At 44.2% G+C, this 26,765-nt stretch overlaps 1 protein-coding gene across 2 annotated transcripts in view; it reads right to left on the bottom strand.

The window, feature by feature from the left end:
• The window catches only part of Gnptab (N-acetylglucosamine-1-phosphate transferase subunits alpha and beta), a 110,971-nt gene that overhangs the window by 42,874 nt on the left and 41,332 nt on the right, over positions 1-26,765 (bottom strand). For both annotated transcript variants that reach the window (XM_072287971.1, XM_050185183.3), the window contains exons 13-15: positions 25,015-25,220; positions 18,885-19,036; positions 13,654-13,787 (exon numbers count right to left, since the gene is read on the bottom strand). In XM_072287971.1, coding sequence (XP_072144072.1) covers positions 13,654-13,787; positions 18,885-19,036; positions 25,015-25,220 — 492 coding nt within the window. The remainder of the gene's footprint in view (positions 1-13,653; positions 13,788-18,884; positions 19,037-25,014; positions 25,221-26,765) is intronic.

Genomic DNA, 26,765 nt, shown 5'->3' with positions numbered 1-26,765 from the left:
GGGCTAGGGCTTCGGCTTTCGCGGTGAGTGCAGGTCCATGCACGGGGAGATTCGAACTTCTGGCATTTTTCAGCCACTGAAGGAGTGCACTTTCCACTTCAGGATACTTGAAATCATGGCTGCACTTTCGTGTGGATGAGAAGCTCTTCGCGAAGTCATTCAGTATGGCTTTATTGTTCTTCAGTACAGTCGACAACAATGAACGCAGTACGCCAAATTGCTTTGCAATTTCACATTTCTGCTGGTCACCCTTTTTCACCTCACGTATGAAAACGACCTTTCGTTCTAAGGTCAGACACTTTCGTGCCGTGACTGGCAGTGCCCCATCCAACCGAAGACCACAAAAGTAAACACAAGGCACACGTAATGAAGCAATCCACAAGCCACGCATTCCTAAAGCCCGCACAGGCCGATGCACGCAAGCATGCAAGAATAGAGGAAGTAGTGTGTCTTGGTTTGGGTGACTTTGGGCATGCTGCACCCATGAAAGGCTTAACATTTGTGCGTTTCATTGTCCATTACTTCAACAGCGTCGTGGTCGCGATGCCACTCGCCGTTGATAATATGGATTTGCAGCATGGTGGAAAAGGGTGCGCGATGGAGAGGCTAAGGGTCGCTTCTCGCTCGTGCAGTGTGAAAGTTGCCGAGCACCGCCGTGACGGTGCACGCCGCTTGTCACATGTAACAAGTGGGTGCAGCACAGAAGGGGTGCACAAACAGTTCGGTGGCGCAGGTGACGACGGAGAGGGTGACTCGGTGCAAGACACTGCTGAGCACTGCTGAGAGTAAACACACCCCGCTCGCTAGTTCACTCTAAGCCAAGCTGCTTATTGGTATGCTTCAAGTAATCTGGTTTAAAATGCATGCATTTAGGTCGGGACTGGGAAAAATTTCAAATAAAGCAATTGGAGCAAAGCGGCTCCCTTACAATGAGGGTTTCCTGTATTTTATATTTAAAACTATTTATACATCAAACTGTTGTTATACGTGGGTTAGACTTTAGCCAAAATTTACAATAGGGTCTGACAGAGAGTCACTAAACAAACACAAAAGAAGTTGTAGTTTTGCCCGAAAAGCAAACCTTCGATTGCGACAGCAAGTTAGTGGACAGCTAACTATACGAAGTAAGGATGTTAGTTTTATCGGCCATATAAACTTGTAAACATAGGCATACTAACTAAGTTAACAAGCATGGTGTCATGCGCACACATGCAAACGTGAACACATCTCACTCGATGACCATGGAAACTTGTCAAAACGCTGCAGTGAGGAAATGTGGCAGCAGCAGTGAGCGAATTGATCTTCATGCTACATCTCGCATCAACAGGAACTAAGCTGAGAAAACACAGTGTGTGGTGGACTCTGTCCCTATCACTGATGGCTTTTAAGTTAACAGCAGCCCGGGCAGGTGTGCACGGACGCCCGGGGTGCCTAGAGTAGCGCCCTCCGGAGCCTTGCGGGTAACGGAAGACGGCACGCTTACTTCCCGCTTTCCTCACTTGGGTGTGTGAGACAGAGCCGTGATCGCTGGCTCACCCTCGCATGCTTTCACTCGCACATACAGCATACGGCATGCGACCGCGATTTTGTTGCCCTTGGACATATGGAACCTCACGGTGACAGCAGAAATGGACCTGGAGTGTCCATATAATTGTCATCGCCATAAAATTATGCAAGGCTCTGCAGACACACTACAATACTGAAACAGCAAATATGCCACCTTTGGGGGAACACGACGGTCAAGGCATGAGCATGGTCGGCGTTTCTGAAGACAATTGGGCTAGTTGATGCACTGTCGATGGGGTTCGCTCGCATCATAGTAGGCAGGTTGTAATTTTTTTTTTCAATCACACTGCCATTTTACCAATTATGTGGGCGAGCCAAGAGGAAAGTGGGAGACAATAGCATTGGCACAAAAGAGTTATCGCGAAGGCTGTTGTGTTTAATATTTTATTTAATATTTCATCACACATGTGGCTGTGTAGAAGCTCTGCAGGCTGCAATGCATTCTGCTTTGTGGTGGAATTCAAGCACTTCATTGGGCACATATCGCAAGTAAAGGACCATAATGAATATAATGAAGTGATGAATATAACAAAGTAATTTCAGCTCCCCTTTAAGCTTTGTCATAACAAGGTTCGAGTGTAATTAAAGCTACAATTGAGCCTCACTATAATAAAACAGCACCCGACATGAAAATACCTTTATTATGAAGTGTAGAACAAAGAGTAATTACCTTCAAAATATGAAGCGCCAACAGTGACAACACACCAAGAAGGAACAAAGACAGGACAAGGTGCTACTTGCAACTGTTTATTGAGGTCGAAGGTGGCTGATTACCGTATTTACTCGCATAATGATCGCACTTGTTTGTCAAGAAATGTTTACGCAAATTCAGGGGTGCGATCATTACGCTGGTTAAATTTCCCGCTAAAAAAATTTGTTTTTTCATCGCGCATTTGCTGCGGGATGGCAACACGTCAACAAATAGGCGGCTGCCGTTTTATGTAGTGCAGGACACCAAAACAAAGATGGCGGCCGGCGGAGCAAGCCGGACGCGATGCCGAATGCACTGAACGCGATTTTTTTTCTTCTCGTGAGTACATTATGTGCATTGAAACAGTTTCTTCCGTATCAGTAATGAATAATATCGTTAATATCAGCAAGTTTGCCGCAATAACGTAGCCATGTCCACTTTGAGGGGACAGAAACAGATGGGCGCGCTAAGCTGCCAGTGACATAGAAACACATGACGGGCATGCTGCGGAAACTGCGGCATCTGTCTTCACTACTATCCTAATGCAGCACGTTTCCGCTAAGGGTGGGCGAATATCTTAGCTGTGTTACAAGCGTCGGCGTATGAATAGGGTACACTTTTAACGTATCAGTGCAAACGTGGCTACTATCGTTGCCGCTCATGATTTGCTGCGTGCCCATGAGTGCAGACGAGAAGAATCGAAAGGCGCCTTTTTTGTTGTTGACCACAACCATTCTAAAGCCTACACATAATAAAGGCAAGTTTGGTTGTTGCTTTTTTTTTTTTTGTTGGAAGTGCTGAAAGTGACGAAAGAATTGAAATGGGGCGTCTGCTTAAGAATGTTTGGTGCGTGCAGACTGCCTGGTTTGTCTTGAAGAGTCTTTCGGATGGCATTCAACAGATGGTAAGCGCGATCATTATTAGCTAGACTTGGCACATGACATATCGCTGCGACAAGTTCAGGGTGCGATCCTAACATGGGAAATTAAAAAAATCAAATTTTGACGACGAAATTCAGGGTGCGATCATTAAGCAAGTGCCATCATTATGCGAGTAAATACGCTATATAGCCACGGGGAGAGGGGGAACAAAAAAGGGAGAGCACTGATTATGTGAATGCGCACGCGCGAGAACACAGAAGCTGTATATGAAGGTAATCGCAAGATTAACCAAAATCTTAAACTTATTTAAAAACATGCTTTCATTTGTGTAAATATTCAGAGACGGGGTGCTGACACAGGCATCCCCTCTTTTCTTAATCTGGTTGGCCTCAAACAGTTTGCTGTTGGAGCTTCATCTTCTGAAAGCTATGAACCAACTAGCCCCACGTGTTCTACTGCAAGAGTGATTATAGTAAGAACTTGTTAATTCAAATTTCACAGAGACGCTCACTGAATTTGAATGAAACGAAATTTGGACTAATGAAAGTGATAAGCTGAAGGCTATATTTGACGATGAAAGGAATGGGAACACATCTGGAACCATCGCCTTTTATTTACAAAAGAAATCGGAGATCATTTTTTGCCTTTCTTCTCTGAAAGCAATCACTGTAAGCTTACCTCCAAGCGCTCAAATATGTCAGAAAGCATTTTCCTCACCTTCTTCAAAACTAAAGAACAGCTGCGCATAATTCAGTCCTTCCATCACCTACAATAACAAAGACCACACCGCTACTTCCTCTTTCTCATTTGCATCACCACCATCTTCCATACATGGTCATCGCTGATTACTTGGTGATGATGTCATCGTCTGTGACACCACCGCAGACCACGGTGCAGCTGTTCATGCTTAAGTAGTCTGCTAAGTCACAACACTTCATGTGTAGAGCTCAAACCTGTTAACAATGCGCAAGCACATAGCCACAGATCCCACCCATGCCTTGCACTGGCCCACTGGCATTATCAGCAAGATTATGTGCCATGTGTCCGGCTGCTCAGGGTGCATTTGATTAATGTCAGTGCGTAATATCGCTGATAATGCGAGTGCACCAGTACAGTGCAGTCCACTTATAACGATACCGAGAAAGACGAAAAATATGATCGTTATAACCGATGATTGCTATATCTGGACTGCAGCTATTAAAAAAAAAAAAGAAACGCGGAACATACCTTTGCAGCTTCGAATTCGCTACTTGCTTTAAAGAATAGATGATGTAGAAAGTAGGCCGTGAAAAACAAACTTTATTTCTAGCGCCAATGACCGTGTCAAGGGTTAGGCGCGCCGAAATAGTCCGAAATCGCACTTGCTGTTGCGGCAGTTTCAGCTTCACAACCGCGGTGTGCATGGATTCCAGCTGCTGTGCGAACACTGGCGGCAATCCTTTAGCATGCATAAAATCAATTAAGGAGTCGATCGACGACAGTGCACTTTGCGTGGACATCGAGGTCGGGTCAAGGAGCCGCTGTCAATCTCGTTGTCACTGTCGCTGCTGCCGTCGCCCCCGTCGCACAACTTTGCCGTCTGTCGAGACAGCACATCGGCGATCGCCTCGTCGGTGACCTCATCGCAGAACGAGGCAGCACTGTCTGCAGTCAAAAACTTCACCATCGACGCACCACCTGTGTCACCAGTAGGAACGAGCTCCCAGAGCTCGGTTATGTCAGCGGCTTCCACCGTGTTGGTCTCAGTGGGTTGGGGAAGTTCGTCCTTACGCACAAAGCCCGCATTTTTGAAGAAATTGGTGATGAACCACTGGTAAAGCGCCTCTTTAACATTGGCGTACAAAGGGTCTCTAACCCCTTTTCCGCTGATCGGCATCGCCGCTGATAGCTCCTGCCTTCACAATCGCGGTGCTCCCGGTTTTCAAGATGGTTGATATCGTTAACTGGGCGAGCTCATACTTCTTCACAAGGGCGCTCACCTGAAGCCGCATCGACAGTCCTGCAAAATATCCATCTTCGTGTCAAGCGACGCAGCTTTGGGCTTTGTCGGCGCCATCTTCGAACTGGGTTGAATGGTTGGCAGTGTTGCCAGGTCGGACAAGGCGGCGTAGCCCAAAGCGAGAGAAACTGTAGCCCAAATGTAGCCAAACACAAAAAAGAGCAAAACAAATTTGTAGCCAAATATAGCCATTATTATTTTCAGTTCTATCTCTATTTACATTTTCACAATCGACCACGGTAATCTTCTTGTACAACCCGTCATAAAAAAAAAATGTCCGTGATGCCGTGACGGTCGACCCTTGACATCTACAACAGCTACATGATGCTTGCACACACAACACTTTTTTGTTGGCCCTGGAAACTCAAGTTCCAGCGAATCGCTGCTGAGGGAGAACCTATCGAAATGAATCTAAAATGTTAGCTCGAACAAAAAACTTGGGAGGACGCTTGGAGGACAGCTGGCCAGAAAGTGTTTGTGAGACGTTGATGGAAATGAACTGATCATGATTTATGGTGATAGAAACAGGCACGTTGTTCGGGATTGAAGTAGGGATTATAATTTTAAATTTGCAAAGAAAATCTCAAAGGCCAGTAAGTGGGAAGGCCTGGCAATGCAATCTTGGTACTTCAGATGTAGTCTGAGATTACTCTAAGTAAGTCGTCTGTTATTAAGTACAACATAATTATTGTTTAAAATTGCAGTTGCTATAACATTAGACACTTTCGCTTTATTCTGTGCTTCAGAAATCAAAAGCACACGGCAACTACGGCAACACGGCAAGCTACGGCAACACGCTGAACTGCGTATCACGTGTAAAATAGTCATTTAGTTTTCATTCCTATTGGTTTCGCTTTGACTGTTTAAATAACAAAGCAGTTGGACAGGAAACAATGAAAACACGTAGCTATTAACGCAGAAGTGCTTAAAACTTCGGAAAACATCAATCGCAGGAACGTCGAATTGCTAGACAAAATACTTTGTCACAATTATGGCCGCAGTTGTTGTCTGCCTACCACTAATGCCAGCGTAGAATCACTTTCGCGCTCACCTATCACCACTTTCAGCAAGCTGACAGTGAGAAACTACATCCTCACTGCAGATTAAAAAATTATGATAAAAGTGTGTCACGGCGTTTTCCGCGTTACCACTTCTTGATTACACACTCTGACCGGTAAACTTTCCATTGCATTAAAAAATAGGTACCATGAAAATTGGTTCTCAGCTCTTTAATATTCACATTTAAGAGCGGAACGTGATAGCATTCAAAGATCCCTGACTGCTTCCCACGCATCCCGGCAACTGCAGCGTATGCAACCATAATGTTTACCTGCGAACGCTGGAAGTGAACAATATGCACGAAGGCGAGCTTTCTAGTTCTTTTTTTCATTCCACTCGCACGCCAGGCGCTGCCACAGAGGCGAGTGCCACCTGGATGGTGTTGAATGGAACCGAGCGGGGCGTGCCGCTCGTGCTTGGTAGTAACCGCTTGTCCTCGTTTTTTCCTGTGTCCTCTGTCCCGCTTCGCGCTGCACGACACATTCTCATGAAAAACCAACTAAACCAAATCATCGCCCTCCTACTAAGACGTCAAACGGCAGCTGAAAAGGGGTTTGTGTTCGATCTTCCGCGTAACAAACATATGTTTTCTCGCATATTCAAATTATAATTCGACGCTGCCATGTCTGTAGGTTGAGTGTAGGTCGTACTTTACGAATTTTCTGACGCGTTTTACATTGAGAAAATCAGTTATTTCAGTAATGCATACGCGCCAGCCGAAGGCCTACGTGGTTGGGGATCATTTTTCTCACACGGACAACGGCGCCAACGCCGAATTTTTTGCGACTTAGGGCCCTTAACGCTATCGCGTTAAAGTTCCTTTCAGACGCAAAGGAAAATGGCAGTAAAAAGCTTAACGCGAGAATCGCAGACTAGGTCGAAAGCTGTGCCCAGCGCGATACTATCCCTTCTAGCCACCATAGCGATACTTCAACGAGACGCCTTTCCATGGATACACTGGAGCATGTCATCTACCCGTGCTTCCCTTCCTTCATGCCGGCGCCACGATCGCCCAACCTTATTGCTCTCCGTTTCTGAGCATAACCATGTTAGTACAGTGTACTGTGAAGCACCCTCCACTCTCAGGCTCATCCCGATTCCCGGTGATTGGGTGTCAGGTAAGACGAAGATGAAACGAAATTGCTGGCGTAAATGTTAGTACGGTGAAGCGCGGTGTAAATTTAAGTGCGTCAAGGATAGAATCATCGGCTCAGAGAACGATGCATTGGGGGGGGGGGGGGGGGGGGGAATTTCGCGCACACATGCACAGACGCGCTGCCGGCTCAGCCAAATAAACATAGCCTTCGAGATTTGTTTCTACTGTATGAGAGTCACCGCTGGAGCGTGGATTACGGCGCCACTCATAGCCCAAAGAAAGCCAAGTCGCAGATTTTCAGTAGTCCAAATATAGCCACGTAGCCAACTCGCCCAAGTCGACGGCAAACATTTTTTTTTGTAGCCCAATTTGGCTATATATAGCCAAACCTGGCAACACTGACGGTTGGTTGCACGCTGCTTCGGTACGTCTGCTTCGGTGGCGTCAGCCTCCTATCGCGAGAGAGAGAGAGACGCGGGACGGGCGCCACCGCGGCGCTTTGCTTGTCGTTTCCTTTTTTTTCCTCTCTCTATCTTTCGGAGCGACTGTGGCCGATGCACATGAAGCAGCTAGCGCCATCCTGTGGCGCGCTGCGCCTACTCAGCTATTCTCCGGTGCGCCGGGGCGGGGCGGGACGCGCTACGTGGTAATGGCGGCAGATACGAACTTACGGAGGTAAACATCGCCTCGTCTCGACATCGTTCGTTTCAGGAAACTAAGCAACGCAAATGTTACGATTATTTGGCACGGAAAACGCTGTCCAGACGGCAAAATTTTGATCGTTGATTTTGATCGTTGTAAATAGTTTTTTTCCCCATAGACCTAATGCATAATATGACACTCTCATGTCGACCCGTCGTTATAACCGATATATCGTTATATGTGGTATCGTTATAAGTGGACTGCACTGTAGAAGGCATGGATGGTATCTCCGGTCACGCTTTCGCGTACCGTTGTTAGCAGATCTGATGTCTGTACCTGAACAGGAATGTGATCATTCTCCTCAGATACACTAGCCTCCAGTATATGCCCCTCGACGAGGACATGGCAGCATGTGCACAACATGAGCCTGGTCACCTCGACAGAAATGTCCCACAACACACACAATGGGGCACTGGCACACCAGTGATAATAAAGGCGTTGCCGCTTATCTTGCCTGCTCGACCTGTGTGACTAGCAAGTTGCCAGATGGGCCACATCGGCAGCTCGCATGCGCCACTATTGATGTCAACGCTAACCACTTGCAAAAATAAATGTAATGTGACGAAGAAGATCGGCAGGCTCAAAAGCCCCATTGCCCCATCACGTGGCTCGTACCCAGTTCGCTCTCTGGCTGTGCCCTACCTGCTGGTGCTGCGTTAGTCGCTGCTGCGCTACGACCCAAATAAACCCCCCTTTACAATTGGTGAAGCTGCTGGGTACAACAATAAATCTGGCACTTTGCAATTGGACACTGCAGCCCATCTTCATTATGCCGGAAGAAGGACCACCAAAACCACAACCTGCTGCATCGGTGACTACCGTGGTCTGCCCCGGCCCATTGCGTCAACGCAACCTGCCCATCTTCAGCAGTACCGAAGACCATGACGTAGAAGATTGGCTCGCTGACTACGACTGAGTGAGCATCCACAACCACTGAGACAACACCAAAAAACTGAAGCTGTACTCGATTTGCAAGTGAATTAACGAGCTTCTTAATATGCAGAGTTCTACTATGGAGCATGGCCGGACTGTGCCTGCTGGCATGAATTATCCAAAATTTAGAATTAATGAGGTGTGAATAAGCAAGCTTTTACTGTAAGTTCAAATTCAACAAATATAAACAAACTCATTTGCCAACAATACTGCTAAATAAAGCCAGCTTACTAATTATGGGAAACAGAACGAAGCTAGTGGGACTAAAGTTCTTGTTCCAATGCCTGAATGGTAACGTTAAGATTGATACATCCAAGTTAATTTCTTTAGCAAAGTCAAGACCAACATGGCATAAACACACCCGATACAAGTGGATCTCAGCCAACTCTAAGTGCTTTAAATGCAGTCGACTTCCATTAATCTGGCCCTGATGGGTCCGCTTAAATTCCCCGATCGAATTAAACAAGATGCAGAAAGAATGACAGAACACACTGCTGATTCATTTGGCAGTATTTGCCCAATTCTAACATGCCTCTGAATCAAACGTGCATCCACTTTTAATGTGTCCAAAGTAGTAAACTAACATATCAATGACATTAAATCTCTTAATCAAAGTAGAAATCTAGTGCACGCCCTATTTTTTAGCACGAAAAACTGCTGAGCAGAAGTGGTCAGTTTTGTAAAGTCAGCCTTGCTGCAATGCACCATGTCATGTGGCTAAGCATGCAAACATTGCGAAGCAAATTTTGGTTTCGTGTTCGACTGCACTGTGCAGGTAATTTTGGGACCAATTTTATTTAGAAAAGAAAAAGCACACATTATAATCCGGTAAATATCACAATCAAACATTGTGAGCTACGGTTACTGCTTGACAAACAACTAAAAAGGTTGTCATCAAGGTCAAGCGCATGTGTGCTGACTGGTCAGGTTCGAATTATCTGGCGAAGGCCAATATTATGATCGAAATAACAAAAGTTTGGGCCCATAGAAATGCCTAAACGCTGGCCGGGACCTCCGGTCGCGATCTTATTATGCGAAAAATCAAATTAAATGGAGTCGAATTAATGAAATTCTACTGTATTCATATTCATAGGCTGTTTATGTGCTAGTTCAGATTATACATTATTGTATTTCTTATACATTTGACTTTTAAATATGTAACTTTCCAAGTAGTTAGGATGACTAGTTTGTATTAAGGGGGGACGTGGGTCCTAAAAATGTTTTTTTTATTTTTGGGTGAATCTTTAATAAACTCCACTGCCTGGGGTAACTATCCATGCTGATTTCAGATCTGTAATTAGATTTTTGATAGCTATAGCTGTTCAAAAAATATTGAGGTCTGAAGTCAAATTAATTTCAAAATCGTTACAGGGATTTTTGATGATTCCGTCTTGCTAAACCAAAAACTAAATGCATGACACCATTGCTAAAGACCTACTGTAGGGGGTGATGCTATTTTTATTCATTTGGAAGCATTTTGCAGACAAGAAAATAATCTTGCATTTATTATGAACATTTTTTTTCTAATTAGCAGCGATTACTATACCTGAATGTAATTTTCATGACGGTGCAAGGGTAATTAAAATAGCATCACCCCCCCAGATCATTTCAACACGAATAAAATGATACCACCCTTGTCATTTTTGGCCAAAAACAACCCAGAAAAAACACCCGTAAGGCGGAGTACAGTGTGCAAAAACATAGAACTGAAATAAACGCATTTGAAGTTTCAAACAAATGTAGCTTTTGCTGAAGTGAATCTACAGCAATACAAATGGCACCATTTTGAAGCTCTATGTTTTGTAAGAATGGCCATACTAAATGTGTGACTGCACACTCTCAAAATAATAGCACACTGGCCACTGAACTAGCACAAGAAACTTTATTAGGCACCATGCTCTACAAAGAGCATGGTGCCTGGGTTTCAAACCAAGTGTAGAACTCTGTGTGGGCATGAATATAGTTCCAGTGTTGTACATGCAGGCTGCCTGATTGATAGCAGTCTCCATTACAATCAGTGAGGCATTTTTTCATTTGGTAGAATTGACCATGTTACTGAATGAAGGCTCTGAGTGTAAGTAGCCTTCCAAGTCATGTTCACCTGACAGCGGCTGTGGAACTTACGATCAGAGAGCCAGTGATAGATAGGCAGCTGCTAGATGCTTTCCAGAATTTTACTTTTGTATGATGCCTGGATCACTTCTGCAGCCAGGTGTGTGCCAGCCCAAGGGGCCTAATGAACAGAGCTCATGATGAGGTTCTCTTTATGAAGGGGTGGTATGATAGATATTGTTACGAGCTATCGGGACAATATGATAATAGAATGAATGCGCAATGTGCTTGGTTGCGAGTCCGAAGTGCCGATGTGCGAAATGCATAGCCGGAGATACAAGGAGCCGACGCGCGATGTGCTTAGTCGCGAATTTCAAGCTGCCGCCGCGCGAAATGCCTAGTCACGGGCTCGAGGAGTCGACCCTCGATGCGCTTATTCGCGCAGTCCGAGGTGCCGACGCGCGAAATGCCTAGTCGCGGGCTCGAGGAGTCGACCCTCGACGCGCTCATTCGCGCAGTCGGAGGCGCCGATGCACAAAATGATTAGGTGACGGTCTGAGACGTCCGCGCGCAATGTGCATGATCGCCGAGTCGGAGACTCCCTATGCGCGAAACGTTAAGTCGCGTTTTTGAGGATTGCATGCGCGATACAAATGTGTCACGAATTCGAAACACTGACTGCTGAAAGGCTTAGCCGCATGACCGAGGATTCCACGCGCGAATCTTGGTCGCGAAGTCCGCGTCGCCGATGCTCGGAATGCTTAGCCGAGAGTCTGAAACGTCCACAAGTGTAGGGATCGGCCACGCTACTGCGATGTCCGCGTAGCGCCCGTTTTGACACGTCGAGATTACGGCGAGTGGAGACGTCAAACTCGAGAGGTGCAAAGAGCCGAGCAGACGACGCCAGCGCCAGACCAATGGCGAACCGTGCTGGAGTCACGTGGCGGGCGCGGCCAATCGCAGACTCCGGCACGACCCTCAATCATTTGCTTTTGTGCGCTTGTTTCTGTATGGAGGAGATCGCTGAAGCGGCAGATTTGAAGACGGAGAAATGCGCTTTCCAACGAGACCAAGATGGCGCCGCTCGGTCGCACCATTCCGGAGATATTGTGGCGTGAAAAACGCTGTTCTTTCTTGATTTCCGCGAGATTTTTCGCCACCTTGGCTGATAAAACGAATTGTTTAGAGCACTTCTAAGTGGTTTACAGTGATGATATTTGGATATCAGATAGAAAAAGGGTTATAGAAACTGAAAATTTTATTTTCAAAAAATCGAATTTTTGGACATTTTTCGCCATGTAAAACCCGCGTCCCCCCTTAACTGATGTTACTGAACTGTTTAGGTTTCACAGTTGTCCTGTATTTCATTTTGTTAGGAATGAGGAAATATTCTATATTCGGTGATTGTTTTTCCCAAATATTGGTATTCAATCCGGAAATTTCATTTTCTCGAACAGCCCTAGCTACAGCTCATCAACTGCGTACTACAGTGAAATCCCGTTAGAGCGAACCTCACATTAACAATTTTTTCAAATTAACAAACATTTCGAAAATAACCCCACCAAGTGCCCACTGGTTGAATGTAAAAATTTTTCACTACAACAAATTTCAGAATACCAAAATTTTCACAATAACGCAGCGAATTTGATCGTCATTGTATCTTAATAACACTTCACAATAATGAATTTCGAACGTAACAATCTGCTCGCAACGGCACAAACTACGACAAATGCTCCGTATGTGCCACTACCATCATCATCAGTATGCCTGCCTATATTTCTCTATGCTCCTGCTCTTCTTTAAATGCGTGTTTGCCCTATCGGCATCGCCTGCACTTGCAATCGCACCTCGCCGGCCCTCGTCAGCTTTGTTCAGTCAACCGGGTAGGTTGGCACGTTAGTCAGAGGGCTGTTTTGCGCGCTTTAAACGTTAGACGTTCGTTCCTAAGTTCGCGATGAGCTCTGGAAGCAGCCCGAAAAAAAAGAAAAACGGAGGCAGTTCTCTTTGCTGGAAAAGGCGGATATTGTTTCTCAAGTGGACGCTGGAAAAAAGCAAATTGACATTGCAAAGGTGTGGGTGATTGAATCATTTTTCAAATAAACGTGCATTCATTCCCAAATACTCAGTGCTTTTTTCCGTGCTTTTACACATTACCGTGTTTGCAGATGTGTTCCCAGCAAAGGTAGGCGACTGCTTTTGTTGAATTTAAGATTTTCCACGAGATTAAGATTTTTTTTTTTTCAATATTAGGGTTTTTCAAAATAATGAACGATTTGTAGTGGTCCCTTGAGATTCGTTGTATAGAGATTTCATTGTATGAATATGTTTGTTTTTCTTTTTATGAATTTATTTGCCGTACCTAAGTGCACGTCATTCCTGCTACGATCACGTGCAAGATTGGCACTACTGCCGGATAAATAAAATAAATACCCAACCTTCGTAGTAAGCTTATGTTCATTAGTTGCCGATATCAGTGAGAAGCATTTTACATTTACTTCATTATATCTAATAATTTGTTATGTCCATGTTTGTTTATCAAGGTTTGACTGAATTCACATGAACCAGATCATACCAGATTGGATATGGCTGCATCCACACTCTTCACACATGAGCGATTGAACAGTGCAATGCCTAGTGTGTTAAACGATTCTTCAGGACCCTTGCAAGTACTAACCTGTTGAGTATAAGACCCTGGCTTCCACGATCTCTCGCACAAGTTCACCAGGCAGCATAGAACGCCTCACGTCAACGTCCGCATAGCGATACAGTTCCTCACCATCTGGAAGCAGCTCAGGAGATGGAGGATACCTGCATGGATAATGCACACATGAGGGCAGGGACAAGTCAATGTTTTCAGCTGAAAACGCTTTCAGGTGACATGCGCAACACTCTAGACATATTCAAGCAAACAATTAACATAAACCTTTTGGCTTCAAAAAGGAAAGGCTAGTCGGAATACATCTAATACTTCAAATTTAAGTACACTTTAAAAAAAAGAAAGAATTTACTCTTATAGCCATGGAGAGAAAGGGAAGAAATTGAAATATACATGCAAAAGATTGCAAAATAAATGTTGAAAAATGGAATGGAGCATGTCAATAATAATATTTTTGGAAATATTATGAAATAAAGTACTACCCCTTCCTCCTTAAAAAGAATTATGCAAATGTGGAGATGCCATTTGATATGCAACAAAACACTTATGCTAAACATCTCCGCATGCCATATCTAAAAAGTTCCATCAGCCCATTCGTAATGTTCAAACATGTGTAAAGTGACCGGTCTCCCTCAATTTATCATGTGCCACAAGGGGATGACATGCAAGCTATACTATGGGCTTCAAGCTCGAAGTTGTCGAATATGCTTAGGGGAATGGCAACCGTACATCAAGAAGGCACTTTGGCATCAATTGAGTACGCATCCACTAATGAAGGCAGCAACACGAAAAGCTCTGCGCTGAACACACGGTAGGCACTATGTAGCACCTGTTCCGATGTGCAGCACTTTATGCTCCGGCATTTACCCGCATACAATGATCCAGGATACACTGGACATGCACATGAACGAGCGAACAGCACATAATATCGGTGTCACATAGCTAATTTTGAGTTTGAGCTTGATCCGGATCAAAATTCTCAACAGTGATTGGCTCTCTCCCACAGCTTGCGTAAAGTCTCGATTGCGATAGAAAGTGCACCGTGTGACACCCGTAGAAGCGCTGCTCAAATACAACGTGCCAGCATCTACGCTCGGAAGGTTTCATATCCTTGTCAAGAAGTACAATACTAACAAATCTGCACAACGCTGCTTCAATTTGCATGAACATTGTCAATAAAATCATGCCTGCCAGAGCTGCTAACATTTCACGGCGGAGCACATCCACAGGCAGATCCACTGAAAGCCAGCAATATGGGCCGGTAGGCCTAGCTCTAGTAGACATTGCCTAAGTTCTTCAATGAGGACTTATTTTTGTCAACATGAGTAACAATTGTACACTTACGTCACGTGGAATGAAATTGGTTTACTTGATGCTGTCCGTCCTGTATGTCACAGCGTCGGTACCGCTTATTCAGTCACAGTTTTTTGCTTTGCAATTCCGAAACAAAATAAATTATGCATTTACATAGTACAAGTCAATAGACCTAATGTGAGAAACTTTAAACGATATCGAGGATTGTCTTTTGATTTTTAAATTATTGTTAAAGTACCGCTAATTAACAGTAGGCATAACTTGAGCTCTTCTTGTTAATTGTTAGTGCCGACAAAAAAATTAAATTAGATTATGGGGTTTTACGTGCCAGAACAACTTTCTGATTATGAGGCACGCCGTAGTGGGGGACTTCGGAAATTTCGGCCTCCTGGGGTTCTTTAATGTGCACCTAAATCTAAGTGTACGAGTGTTTTCGCATTTCATCCCCATCGAAATGCGGCCGGCATGCCGACAAGAGCAAAGATATTTGCTTCATATTTCAACGACTTTCGTGGCAACAGGCTGACAAAATTTAAAAACCGTGGTTTTCACAAATGGGGAGAAAAATGTGTGGACTTTGGCTAATATTGCGCAATGTTCTGTTTCGTGATTTTTTTTTTCTCTGCATCAGAATAATGATACTCCGTGGTAATTAGTTAGAATCAATACTATTTATCAATAGTATATTCACTGAATATTTTTGGAGCCATAGCCACTACACTCCTTATTTAGAGCAAGCAAAATGTGGATTTGGCAAAATCCACGAAAAGCACTTCCAACTTGCTTGGGGTTTCCATATTTTTTCGTGAGGACAGATCTTTCATTTTTTTTAATTCAAACCTAAGAATGATTTAGTTGTCCTTGGCACTTGGGCAACAAAATATAATATTTTCATTAAAATTAAAGTGGTCACTGGACATGCTCAACCAAACTAATCTGAACAACCTTCCCTGCCTTCAGGTGGCCACTCTTAATAAAGTCACTTTCACCATCTCATGTAGTATAGGGGTGTGAGAATAGCGACTTTTGAGACTGAATCGAATACGAACCAAACAGCGCCAGAAGTAATTGAATCGAATATCAAATGCTTTTCGAATAAATTTCTAATAATAAATAGATGCTATCACAATTAATATAAAACGATGCTCACATCCCAGTATTATTACAGTTAGCTAGTTTCTGCCATTACATAGTACACATTGCTTGTTCAAACCACAAATAGATAATTTGGTGCAAACAAGTATGCAGAAACTCCACTGGAGTTGTCTAAGTATGTGTTTCAGTTGGCCCACCCCCAAATTTGATGTAGGTCAGTCCACTCCCAAATTTCAGTTGGGCCACCTCTAAATTTAAAGTTGGCCAACCTCCAAATTTCAATTTTGCCCACCCCCAAATTACGAGGTCTGTTAGGAAAGTATCCTAACTTTGGCCAAAGAAAAAAAAACTGGCATAACTGGAGCATTAGAAACCTAATCACCCTCAAAGTAGTCTTCTTGGGACTCCACACACTTCTCCCAACGGTGCTACCATTGTTGGAAGCATTCCGAGAAGGCCTCTTTCAGAATGGAATTTAGCTCAGCTGTCGTTGCAGCCATAATGTCCTCGCTTGTCTGAAATCGCACTCCTTTCAATGGCCTCTTGATTTTAGGAAACAGCCAGAAGTCGCAGGGGGCCATATCAGGAGAGTAAGGAGCCTGTTGAACTTCACCAAAAAAGTCTGAATCAAGTGCGAGGAATATGCAGGAGCATTGTCGTGATGGATGCGCAAATTTCCTGTTGACCACGACTTCAGTCTCTTGCACCGAACAGCATCACATAGGCGACGGAGGACATCCCTGTAGTACTCTTTCGTGATTGCTTGACCCTGTGTTGCGTACTCGTGGTGTACCACACCGCGGGAGTCAAAGAAAGCAGTCAGCATCACTTTGACGTAGCTGCGCACTTGGCGGGCCATCTTTGGTCTTGGTGATGTGGAATGCTTCCACTGTGACGACTGGGATTTGGTTTCTGGGTCGTACCCGTACACCCAAGACTCGTCACCAGTGATTATGGTGTTCATGAAGTCGGGATCACTGTTTGTGGTATCCAGCACAACCTGTGAGACGAAGTTGCTTTTGGTCCGGTCACCGTGAGCAGCTTCGGCACGAATTTCGCCGCAAGTCTCTTCATAGCCAAATCGTCGGTCATAATGGAATGTGCAGAAAAAGTGCTGATGTCCACCTCTTCCGCAATTTCTTGGATAGTCACACGACGATCCTGCATCACCACAGCATTCACTTCGGCAATGACCTGGTCATTTCAGCATCTTGATGGCCGACCAGAGTGTGGGTCGCTCTCCACCGATGTGCGGCGCTCTTTAAACTGGTTGTACCAATCCACCTGTGTGCTCCTCATAGCATCATCACCGAAAGCCGTCTGAATCTTCTAAATGGTTTCCACTTGGCTGTCGACCAGTTTCTGGCAAAATTTGACACAGTAGCGCTGCTCGAGACCCTCCGCCATTTTCCTTGCAATAAAAACCGACGAGAGCACTGTGCACTACCTCAGTCAAACGCTGCGTCCCAGCGACTGACGCTGTCGACAGGTGGGAAAAAATTCGCGCATATGCACGAAGGTTCAAGGTCGACTGATGCAAGCGCGCTTGTTTCATATCCATCAGGTGTTTGAAAAAAAAAAAAAATAATAAGGTTGGATACTTTTCTAACAGACTTCGTAAGTTGGTCCAACCCCATTTCAAGTTAGCCCCCCCCCCCGCCTAAATTTAAGTTGGCCCATCTACAAATTAAGTTGGCCCACCCTCATATTTAAAGTTGACCCACCCCCAAATTCAAAGTTGGCCCACCACTAAATTTATGTTGGCCCACCCCCAAATTTCAAGTTGGCCCACCCTCATACTTCAGGTTGGCCCACCCCCAAAATTAAGCTGGTCCACCCCCCAACTTCAAGTTGGTCAACCCCCAAATTTCAAGTTAGCTCAGACACAAATTTATGCCGATCCGCCCTCATATTTGAAGTTGACCCAACCCCAAATTCCAAGTTGGCCCACCCCTACTAAATGGTTCCCCATGCATTTTCTATGATGCCCTATGTATCCCAATGAGTATGCAGACCTGATTATATGGGCATTCTCTTTCATCATTTTTTTTTCAATTGTTGCTTATCGCTCATAAAGCTATCAATCACCTATACATTTACACTATTATAATGATTAAATGCCTTGACTTCGCAAATTACGCATTTTAGTGCAGATACAAGGAATTACACTATTTAAATGAGATATATTTTGCTGGGCTATTCGCCAAAGAATGCTTACGCATTAACAAGTAGTTTCTTTATGAGCACACGGCTCTTGAGAGAGTGCTAACGATCGCTGTGTAGCCTGTAAAGTACAACTACCTAAGTGACTTAGCTTGCTCCACTACGCATGTTCTCATGTTTTATGTGTCTATAGTATACCTGCGGGGATGAAAATTTACCGTGTTTTGCTGCAATTTGATGTTTATTTGGGCACACATTTGAAAAGTATTCAAGAAATATTTGCACTTATGAATAGCATTATGAATGCACAGGAATTCGAATCGAATAGGACACTATTAAATTCATTACTCGAAAGTTTCAAATATTTGCACACCCCTAGGCGTAGCAGTTGCCACCTACGACACCAGCTCCCATCATCGCGCGTGTAATGCAAGGATGCTGAATGTCAATAAATGTTAGATCTACGTGTGGAAGACAAATGTCAGGGGATGCAATAGAGTCCAATGTCCCCACAGTACAGAAGTTTAGCTTTGCTAAAATTGGGTGACAGACGTAAAATTTTGAGGGGATTTTGAAGGAGAGTTTCGTTTTGTCTGTTGTGAGGTACTGGATGTAGTGACAAAAAATTTTGTGCAACTGAGCTCTCATTGCCATTCATTTCAGCGCCCTATATTCACCTCATTTCATCTGGGTATCCTGTGAAGTTGACGGTTTCCTCTGTCACTGCCAATGGTACCTGTGGTGGTGAGCTCACTTCTGTTGGTGACGGTACGGCCGTGGCTACCTCCTTTGTTGGTGCATCCACACCGGTCGTCAGTGTAAACTTGAACTGCAATAGAAAAGAATAAAGAAAGGCATACACAACTCGGCAACACTGAGTACCGACCATCTAAATGCTTAACCACTACCGAACTGCGACATTACATGTCTTACTGTGTCTTTTACATGCACAATGCTCAAAACATTCTAACATTGTCATGCGATCAAACATGCACAATTCGTAGCCATCATTGACAAGCAACTGTTTTGATAGGGAACTGAGTTTAGTACCGTTATGTTGAAACTCAGAATGCACAAGTACATCTGCTTCGGCAAAACTATGTTGCTTGGAAACTTTGCACTTCATAAGCTACTACTCTGCCGAGTACTATGAGCCAAGCAGAGGTGTTGCAATTCATGCTACCAGCATCTCAACTATTCATCAAGATGCATCATTACAGCAGAAGTTTTTTTTGTGATTTCATAACTATTTACGATCTGAAGCATTCACTAGTTACTGCAAATGGACGGCTAACCCAAACGCAGGAAATGGCAAGAAACTGTTCGACACGCATGGGCAACAAGCACAACTTACACCACAACAGCAATCAGCTTAGCAAGAGATGTGAGCAGGCCCAAAGGCAAACAGTAGGTTGCAGTAAAAGTCTGTCCCAGAAGCATGTCTTGCCAGTTCCTTTCAATGCTAGTTCACCGGCTTAAAATGATGTGATGCAGGTGGTTTGGCCAGCAGGTGAATAAGCGTGTGCTGCACTCTACAGACACATTAACCATGACAATGTGCTATGGTTTAAACAGATGGACGTTTGCATTTCACCGCCGTGGAAATGTGCCAAACACGGCTGGAAATCAAACATGTGACCTCGCTCACTGTAGCAGAACATCAACGACCAATGATCCACAACCAGGCAGGTAGACTCCAACATTTACCCTCCACTGTCATTGGCAATTCCTACCACATGCTTAGAGTGCCGTAGAATCTCATACTGAAATTAGAAAAAGAGGCTCTTGCCGCAACTGCTCAACCAGCACAGGGTGGTGGTGGTGGTGGCGGTGGTGATGTTGAAGCAGGCGGGGTTAGCCTGGCATACATAGCCGGCAATCGTTCCGCCTGATCCTCCTTCGAGTTATCCATGAGCAGTGTATGGATTTTTCATAATTTGGTGTAGCTTCAGTAAAAACAGCACAATGCGGCTTCTTTTACTACCTTCGGAGTTTCAACAAAGCTGCAACTTTGCTTAGATTTTTTTTCTGCGCACTTGGACATTTGCAATTACAGTAAAAAATCCATAATTCAACCCATTTCGGAAATCAGATACGTTGATTTGTCCTATGGTCCTAGCCGTATGCATTATTTAATGGCGTCAAACTCTCGTCAATTTGCATGTATTTGAGTGCGCATCGGTCAATTCGGAAGACCCTCAAAGTGTGCCTAGTGCCATATATGTGCAATACAAGAGAGCAAAAGTGGCACTAGCGAAACGAAGCAGGAGAATCACATTGCTATAGTCATCAGCGGAAACTGTACGGGTATGATATAAAGCCACTTCGCATAGCAGTAAGGAAAAATGACTGACGATTATGATACTCTCTAATGTGAAATTTGAGAGCAGCTGTATGTTTTTCATTTCGCGATATGTTGAGGCAAAGAATTTGTGACGGAAATTACTGCACCGACTGTCAGTGTGCCAGTGCCATCAGCGCCTTCGCAAAGGGAGGGGCAGTATGGGAATGCTGGCATGATGAGTGGCATTGGAGCCAGCTGCGGAAGAAGACGACGACGACGAATGCACAAGCAGTCACATGAGTGTGTTCACACAGTTACACCAAGGGAAGGCGATGCTCAACCCAGGAACACGCGGCGCTTATGAGCTCCACTCTAAAAGCTGCTGCTTTGCATGCTTCTGCCACATACGACACCACATTAGCTGCTTATCCTCAGAACAGCGCGGTCTCCACCAATGATCCCATTGGTAGCGACCACAGACTTATAGTGCCAAGAGTATATTCTAGGCACAAAAGATTGTTCTGCAGTGGTCGCAGCTAGCAGTAGTTTCCTAGTAATTCAGTATACTGCACGAACAATGTTACCAACATGGCAGAAGCTGTTGGTAAGAAGCAATTTACTGCAACCCGTGCACTCGTGTCGAACTCGCTGGCTATATTGCGACGGATGCTCAACTGCCGACTCGAAACAAAATAATCAGGATGTGCACGCGGTAGTGAAGAGCATGTCTACCAGGATGAACAGGCACGTCTCATGCCGCTCGTGCACTGGGAGTGGAGTCTGGAGGCACTCGCCACTGCAAGTGTTTATTGGTCACGGGATGACAAGGAATGCAGCTTGCACACTGATTTCATGCAATATATTAGTGAGGGTTGCGGATTTATTCAGTAAACAAAGGCGTGGTGATGCAGTATGCATTTGTTTACCGTTTTCTTGAGACGTTCAAGAGTTAAACTTTCGGTTAATTCAGACATGTTTTTCAATCCTGTTAATTAAGAACTAACAAGGATTTACTGTGCCACTAATTCATTCTGTCATATACTGCTGAACCTCACTATAATAAACACAGATATATATAGAATTATTCGATGCAATGAGGCAAGTAAGAAAGCTGGTTGGCCACGCTTTATTTCACTGGGCTAACCTAAGACCATAACAAAACAGAAACTACAAGATCCAACACAATATCGGTACAGGGGCACGAATATCTCCTCCTTCACATTGTAAAACATGTTTCTCGGGAAGTAGGCATTTTGGAGTGGTATCCTCGGTCAATATATTTTTTTGAGATACAATTGCTTTTGTGCTACTCGGCATCATACACGTCAACATCTACGAGCAACAGTATTCTTGGCACAGTGCCCTGATAGAGTGCTTGGCACAATGTGAGAAGTACCATCGCCCGTAGATGCTGATGCTTCCAGTGACAAGTCACACAATATTTATTTATTTATTTATTTATTTATTTATTTATTTATTATACCTACTTTCAATGCCCTAAGGCACTACAGAAAGGAGTGGTACATAACAAAGCAATGTAGTACGCAGACAATGTTATGCAGACAGCGTTAAGCGATAGCGTGGTAGACTGCTGTTTTGAATGAAGATATATCTGTGATCTGAATGATGGAAGCAGGAAGGTGGTTCCAGTCAACACTTGAGCGGGGTAAAAAAGAGTCATGATACTTGTTCGTTTGGGAGGATGGGACAGCAACTTTATATCTGTGGTCAGAACGGGATGAAGAGTAAAGTGAAGTGTAAAGTGAAGTGTAAATATCTCGTAACAGTGATCATATTACTACCAGAAATCGGCCGAGAATGCGGTCCTTGGGCACAGTGAACTAGAATGTATGGGCAGTGCACTGACTAACTATGCATCTTATCGCACATATGGCACAAAGTGGTGCTAGACAAATTCTGTGCCTGCCAAGCTGCCGAGACAACAATAGGGAGGTGCCGCCGATAAAGTTGCACACAGCTGCCGCTCATTTTGATGAGACCACCAAGACGTCAGAGTGCTGCCGCCAGTCATTTCCATGCAACGGCTGCGACAGCAGTTGTCTCAGCTGCTATGATGGTGGAACAACGATCAGCCATGTGATCAGGGCCTTGTTTTTATCACTATAGAGTGCTATAGTAATCTCTCAAATGCAGCCTGTAATGGTTTGAGTGCATTTGCAGCAACTGAAGTGTCAAAGTGAATGGTACTTTGTACAGATCAGTCAAGAAAATAATAATGCATGCAAAACTGTGCGAATTAGTTATTACTATCTTGGTGATTATGGTTAACACACCGCTGGTTACTCTAACGAGTTATGACGAATATGAAAGTCAGCAGGTGTTATCTTTTTTACAGATGTGAGCACTTTACTTGCCAAAAACTACTTACAAGGATATTTTATTTATATTTGGAATATTCTTAGGAAGCTGTCATTTATACCTCCATGCACACTAGAAGCGGACTACTTTTACAGCTTGGAGAGGAGTTTATTGAATTTTCTTTTTCATCACACAAGTGCTCTGGCCAACGTGAATATTCATAGTCAGAAACTTTTGCACCTTCGACTATGTTGGTGTGGTTTGGTGACCAGGCAAAATAGAAACGTACATTCGGCCCCCAAAATCTGTTGTTTCTACTAAACCACTTGCTGGAGAACGCACGTCTGAAGCATGGTAGAATCACGGTCAACACAAGTCGACGTTAAGCGGAGGTCGACAATCAACATCACCAAGGAGCGTTAACATGCTTGGACAGAATAGAATGCACAGACAGACACTAACAGTGACTTCGACAACTGCTGAGCTGACTGTCAAAACCGGTGGCTGCACTGCAGGAGCTTGTCTCCATCGCTGACACCCTGTCTCAGCGTAAACAATTATAGGCGAGGGGAAGTGACGGCTGCTTGAGCACCTCTTCACAGGCTCAAACTTTATCTAGAAGGCTGTAGTCTAGCAAGCCGTAGTGACTGGCTGTGCTACAACACAATTCACCGTGATGCACTTCAACAGTCAGAGACTGCAATTACGTTTTTTCTTTTTTTTTTCAAATTATTCTTTGGAGGGGAAGAAGCATTTACGTGTCATGCTGCTCTGTGTTCATATGCAACAGACTGGTCCGGCGGGCACGAGTTTTGCTGTGCTCGGACGTGACTGGCACGCGGCCACACAGCCGTTATCGCTGGGATCGGCCACTTGGTGCCATGTGGCTGATCTCAGCGATACTGACGCGGCAGCATGCCAGTCATGTCGGTACTGTGCTGGGAGAATACTGTCGCCGATGAGTCACTGTTGTTAGTCATGCAAAATGCTGCAAAAATGATTTTATATTCAAAAGTGGACGACCGACAATACCACGCTGGCTCGGTGGCTTGCAAAGCCAATGCCCGGCATCGTGCTAGAGGTTCTCTCGCCTAGATGCAATATCAGATTTTTTTTCATTAATATTAGCGTGTACTTTTATAAAGAATATAACGAAGTAATTTTAGTGGTAGCTGCGACTTCCTTACAACAAGGTTCAACTACCAACTAGCATGTATACTTCAGATTGCTGGTGCATGTTAGAAGATTGCTAATGGGACAGAAGAAAGAGGCAAATGTGTCCACCTCTCACTCTTTTTTCTCGTTTCCACGTGCTTAAAGGTGCCCTGAAACACTTCTTATACATAGTAAGAAAGCACTGCTGATCTGTACAAGAGGCTCCTGTGAACTTGCAAGCCAAATATTACTGCACTGCCTGCAGCAGGGCATTTACAACCTCGTGTCGAAAACAGCCAAGAATAGCTTGCTTTGGCTTCTGCAATGCCGTCATACAGCATCATCGTAAGAAGCTGGCCTCACCGACTGCTATTGGATGATTTTGTGATTGCCAAGAACATTCTCAGTGGTACACAATTGATAATTTCGAGTTAAATGAATGAAACATGCATACATATATATATATATATATATATATATATATACACATACATATGTGTGTGTGTGTGTCTGATTTCAAAAAAGACAAAAAAATAATTTCATCTTTGCACTGCTGGTGCGTCTGCTGGGATGGCCTCTGAGATAGCAGCAGCTTGCTACATGGCATAGCCTGCCGAGGCCGCGACGGGGTGCCACAATGAGCCTTTTTACTGCCGTGACAGTAAACATTTAGGTGGAGCTTTGGCCCCTTGACTTCTCCCCTGTGCAACTTCTAGTCGTGCTAGCAGAGACGAAAAGAAAGGGGAAGAGAAACTGGCGCGATAAGACCCCTTTTACTTGAAGGATTTGAAAAATGTTTGCAGCATGAGATTCGTGGGACAATGTCCTTTAATAGTTAGGTCATTCTATGATTAGCTAGAAAACTGTTTCAAGGCCCCTTTAATACTTTCCTGCGAAAACAATTCTATGATGCAACTTTCAGCAAACATATAAATCATAAAAGTTTAGTGTACTGCACTAAGTAACAATAAGCAAACTAAGAACGATAAGTAGCTATAATCTTATTTTTTCTTTACCAGCGCTGTCACTGAGTTAGAGCATAGTCTCACCTCAAAGGATAGGCCACCATGCAGGCCAGTGACAGTCATGTCTACCGTGGTGGCGCTGCTGTTTGGGAAGATCATGACAGTGATGACACTGCTTGGCACAGACACTGCCACCAGGCGCACAGCTGCGTTCTCCTCATAGCGCCCATCCGTCAGAGAGCCACCCTCTCCCAAAAAGGACGACAGGTTGAAGTAGGCGAGTGTGTGGCCTGCATTCATGAGAAACAAGCGGAGCACTGATTGCCTCGTGCAGACGTACTACACTTGTGTTGTTATCCAGGCAACACTATGTGTCTAAAGTGGGGCTGCATCCGAACCACCCAACGGACTACAATTGATGGATTTATGATCCACCCTATAGATCCTAGCTGGACTGCATTGAACAGTATAGTCTATATCTACACATATAAGAAGCAACATTCATTTTATGCTGCAGCACAAAAGCTCTTGAATTATGGGGGGGGGGGGGGGGAACAAGTAGCAGGGTTGCCAACAGTCCTTGCTAAAACATTCACCGAGTCTTACGGACATCCAAGGCACATGAAAGGTGTTATCAATGACTAAAGTAATGTTATGTTTGACAGCTTGAAAACAAAGCGCTTTCTCCAACACTTTGTTTGAATGAATGAAAAGTGCACAAACGAAAAAGGCACGGTAGAAAAGGCTTAGCAACTGAACAACAACCAACCACTACAAAGCTTCTAACAGGACTTGATTGGACAGTACCAACTTTGCGACCATATATACAAGGAAAATCTGCTGATCCTAGCAGAAACGGGGACCAATGGCAAGCCATCCACGCCCCATTGGCAAGGCGAAGAGTTACTAAACGAAAAAAAAAAAAAACACTATCTATAAACATTGGTGTGGTGCGATTGGCTGAGAATGCGTTTTGCACATTTCCTTTATACTCGACAAACAAATGCAAAAAGGCATTACATCAACACTTAACAGTATATTCATAGAGGAAAGCCAAAGAAAGAAAAAGGAACCTTATTGCCATGTTAATACTGTGACACTAGGAGAACTACTAGTGACCTCAGCTTGAGACAGATGTCTCTAGCTCTGACCCACAACCTCTCTTGATCTATTTTTCTACATATGCTGAGTGCCTTTATACAAATAACTTTGTGTCAATTTCTGCAAAGCGAAGAGAGAGAGAAAGAGAAAGCTTTATTCAACACGGCCACCTGTTCAAGGCTCGGTGCAAACTGAACATGACAACTGAGCTGTGTTTCCTGCCAGTTGCCCTCATCTCTCTTTTTCTTTTTTTTTATTGTTGCTGTCTGCCCTTTCGCTTACACCTCATCGAGCTGTACACACATGTATAGCTAAAATAGAAAACGCCGCCACCAAAACAGCATGACAGAAAGAATAATTATGTGCCAATAATCTCGTGGTTTTATGTCCCTGGAAGAATGCTATAATGACATAACCATATAATCAAAATTGATTTGGAACAAAATTTTATTCTTTATATCCACTATTTGTTACAAAAGAAGGACCGAAAATTGGCCCAAACAAATCCTCAATTTACAACGTGCAACAGAACTATGTAAGTAGGGCTGTGGGAATACAGTCGAACCTACTTATAACAATATTCAAGTGCCATGAAAATTCCATTATCATAACCGATAATTGTTATAACTGGGTTGCATGAAAAAAATCAAAATAGGGGGATGGCAGAGCTGTTGTGGGAAAACCATAATGGCGGAGAGGCAAGTGTCCTTCCCCACCACCTCCCTCCATCTGGC

This window comes from Dermacentor andersoni, chromosome 4 (genome assembly GCF_023375885.2).
Source record: "Dermacentor andersoni chromosome 4, qqDerAnde1_hic_scaffold, whole genome shotgun sequence".
Classification (NCBI taxonomy): Eukaryota; Metazoa; Arthropoda; class Arachnida; order Ixodida; family Ixodidae; genus Dermacentor; species Dermacentor andersoni.
The sequence above is the reverse complement of the archived record's forward strand: the minus strand, read 5'-3'. Positions and strand labels throughout refer to the sequence as shown.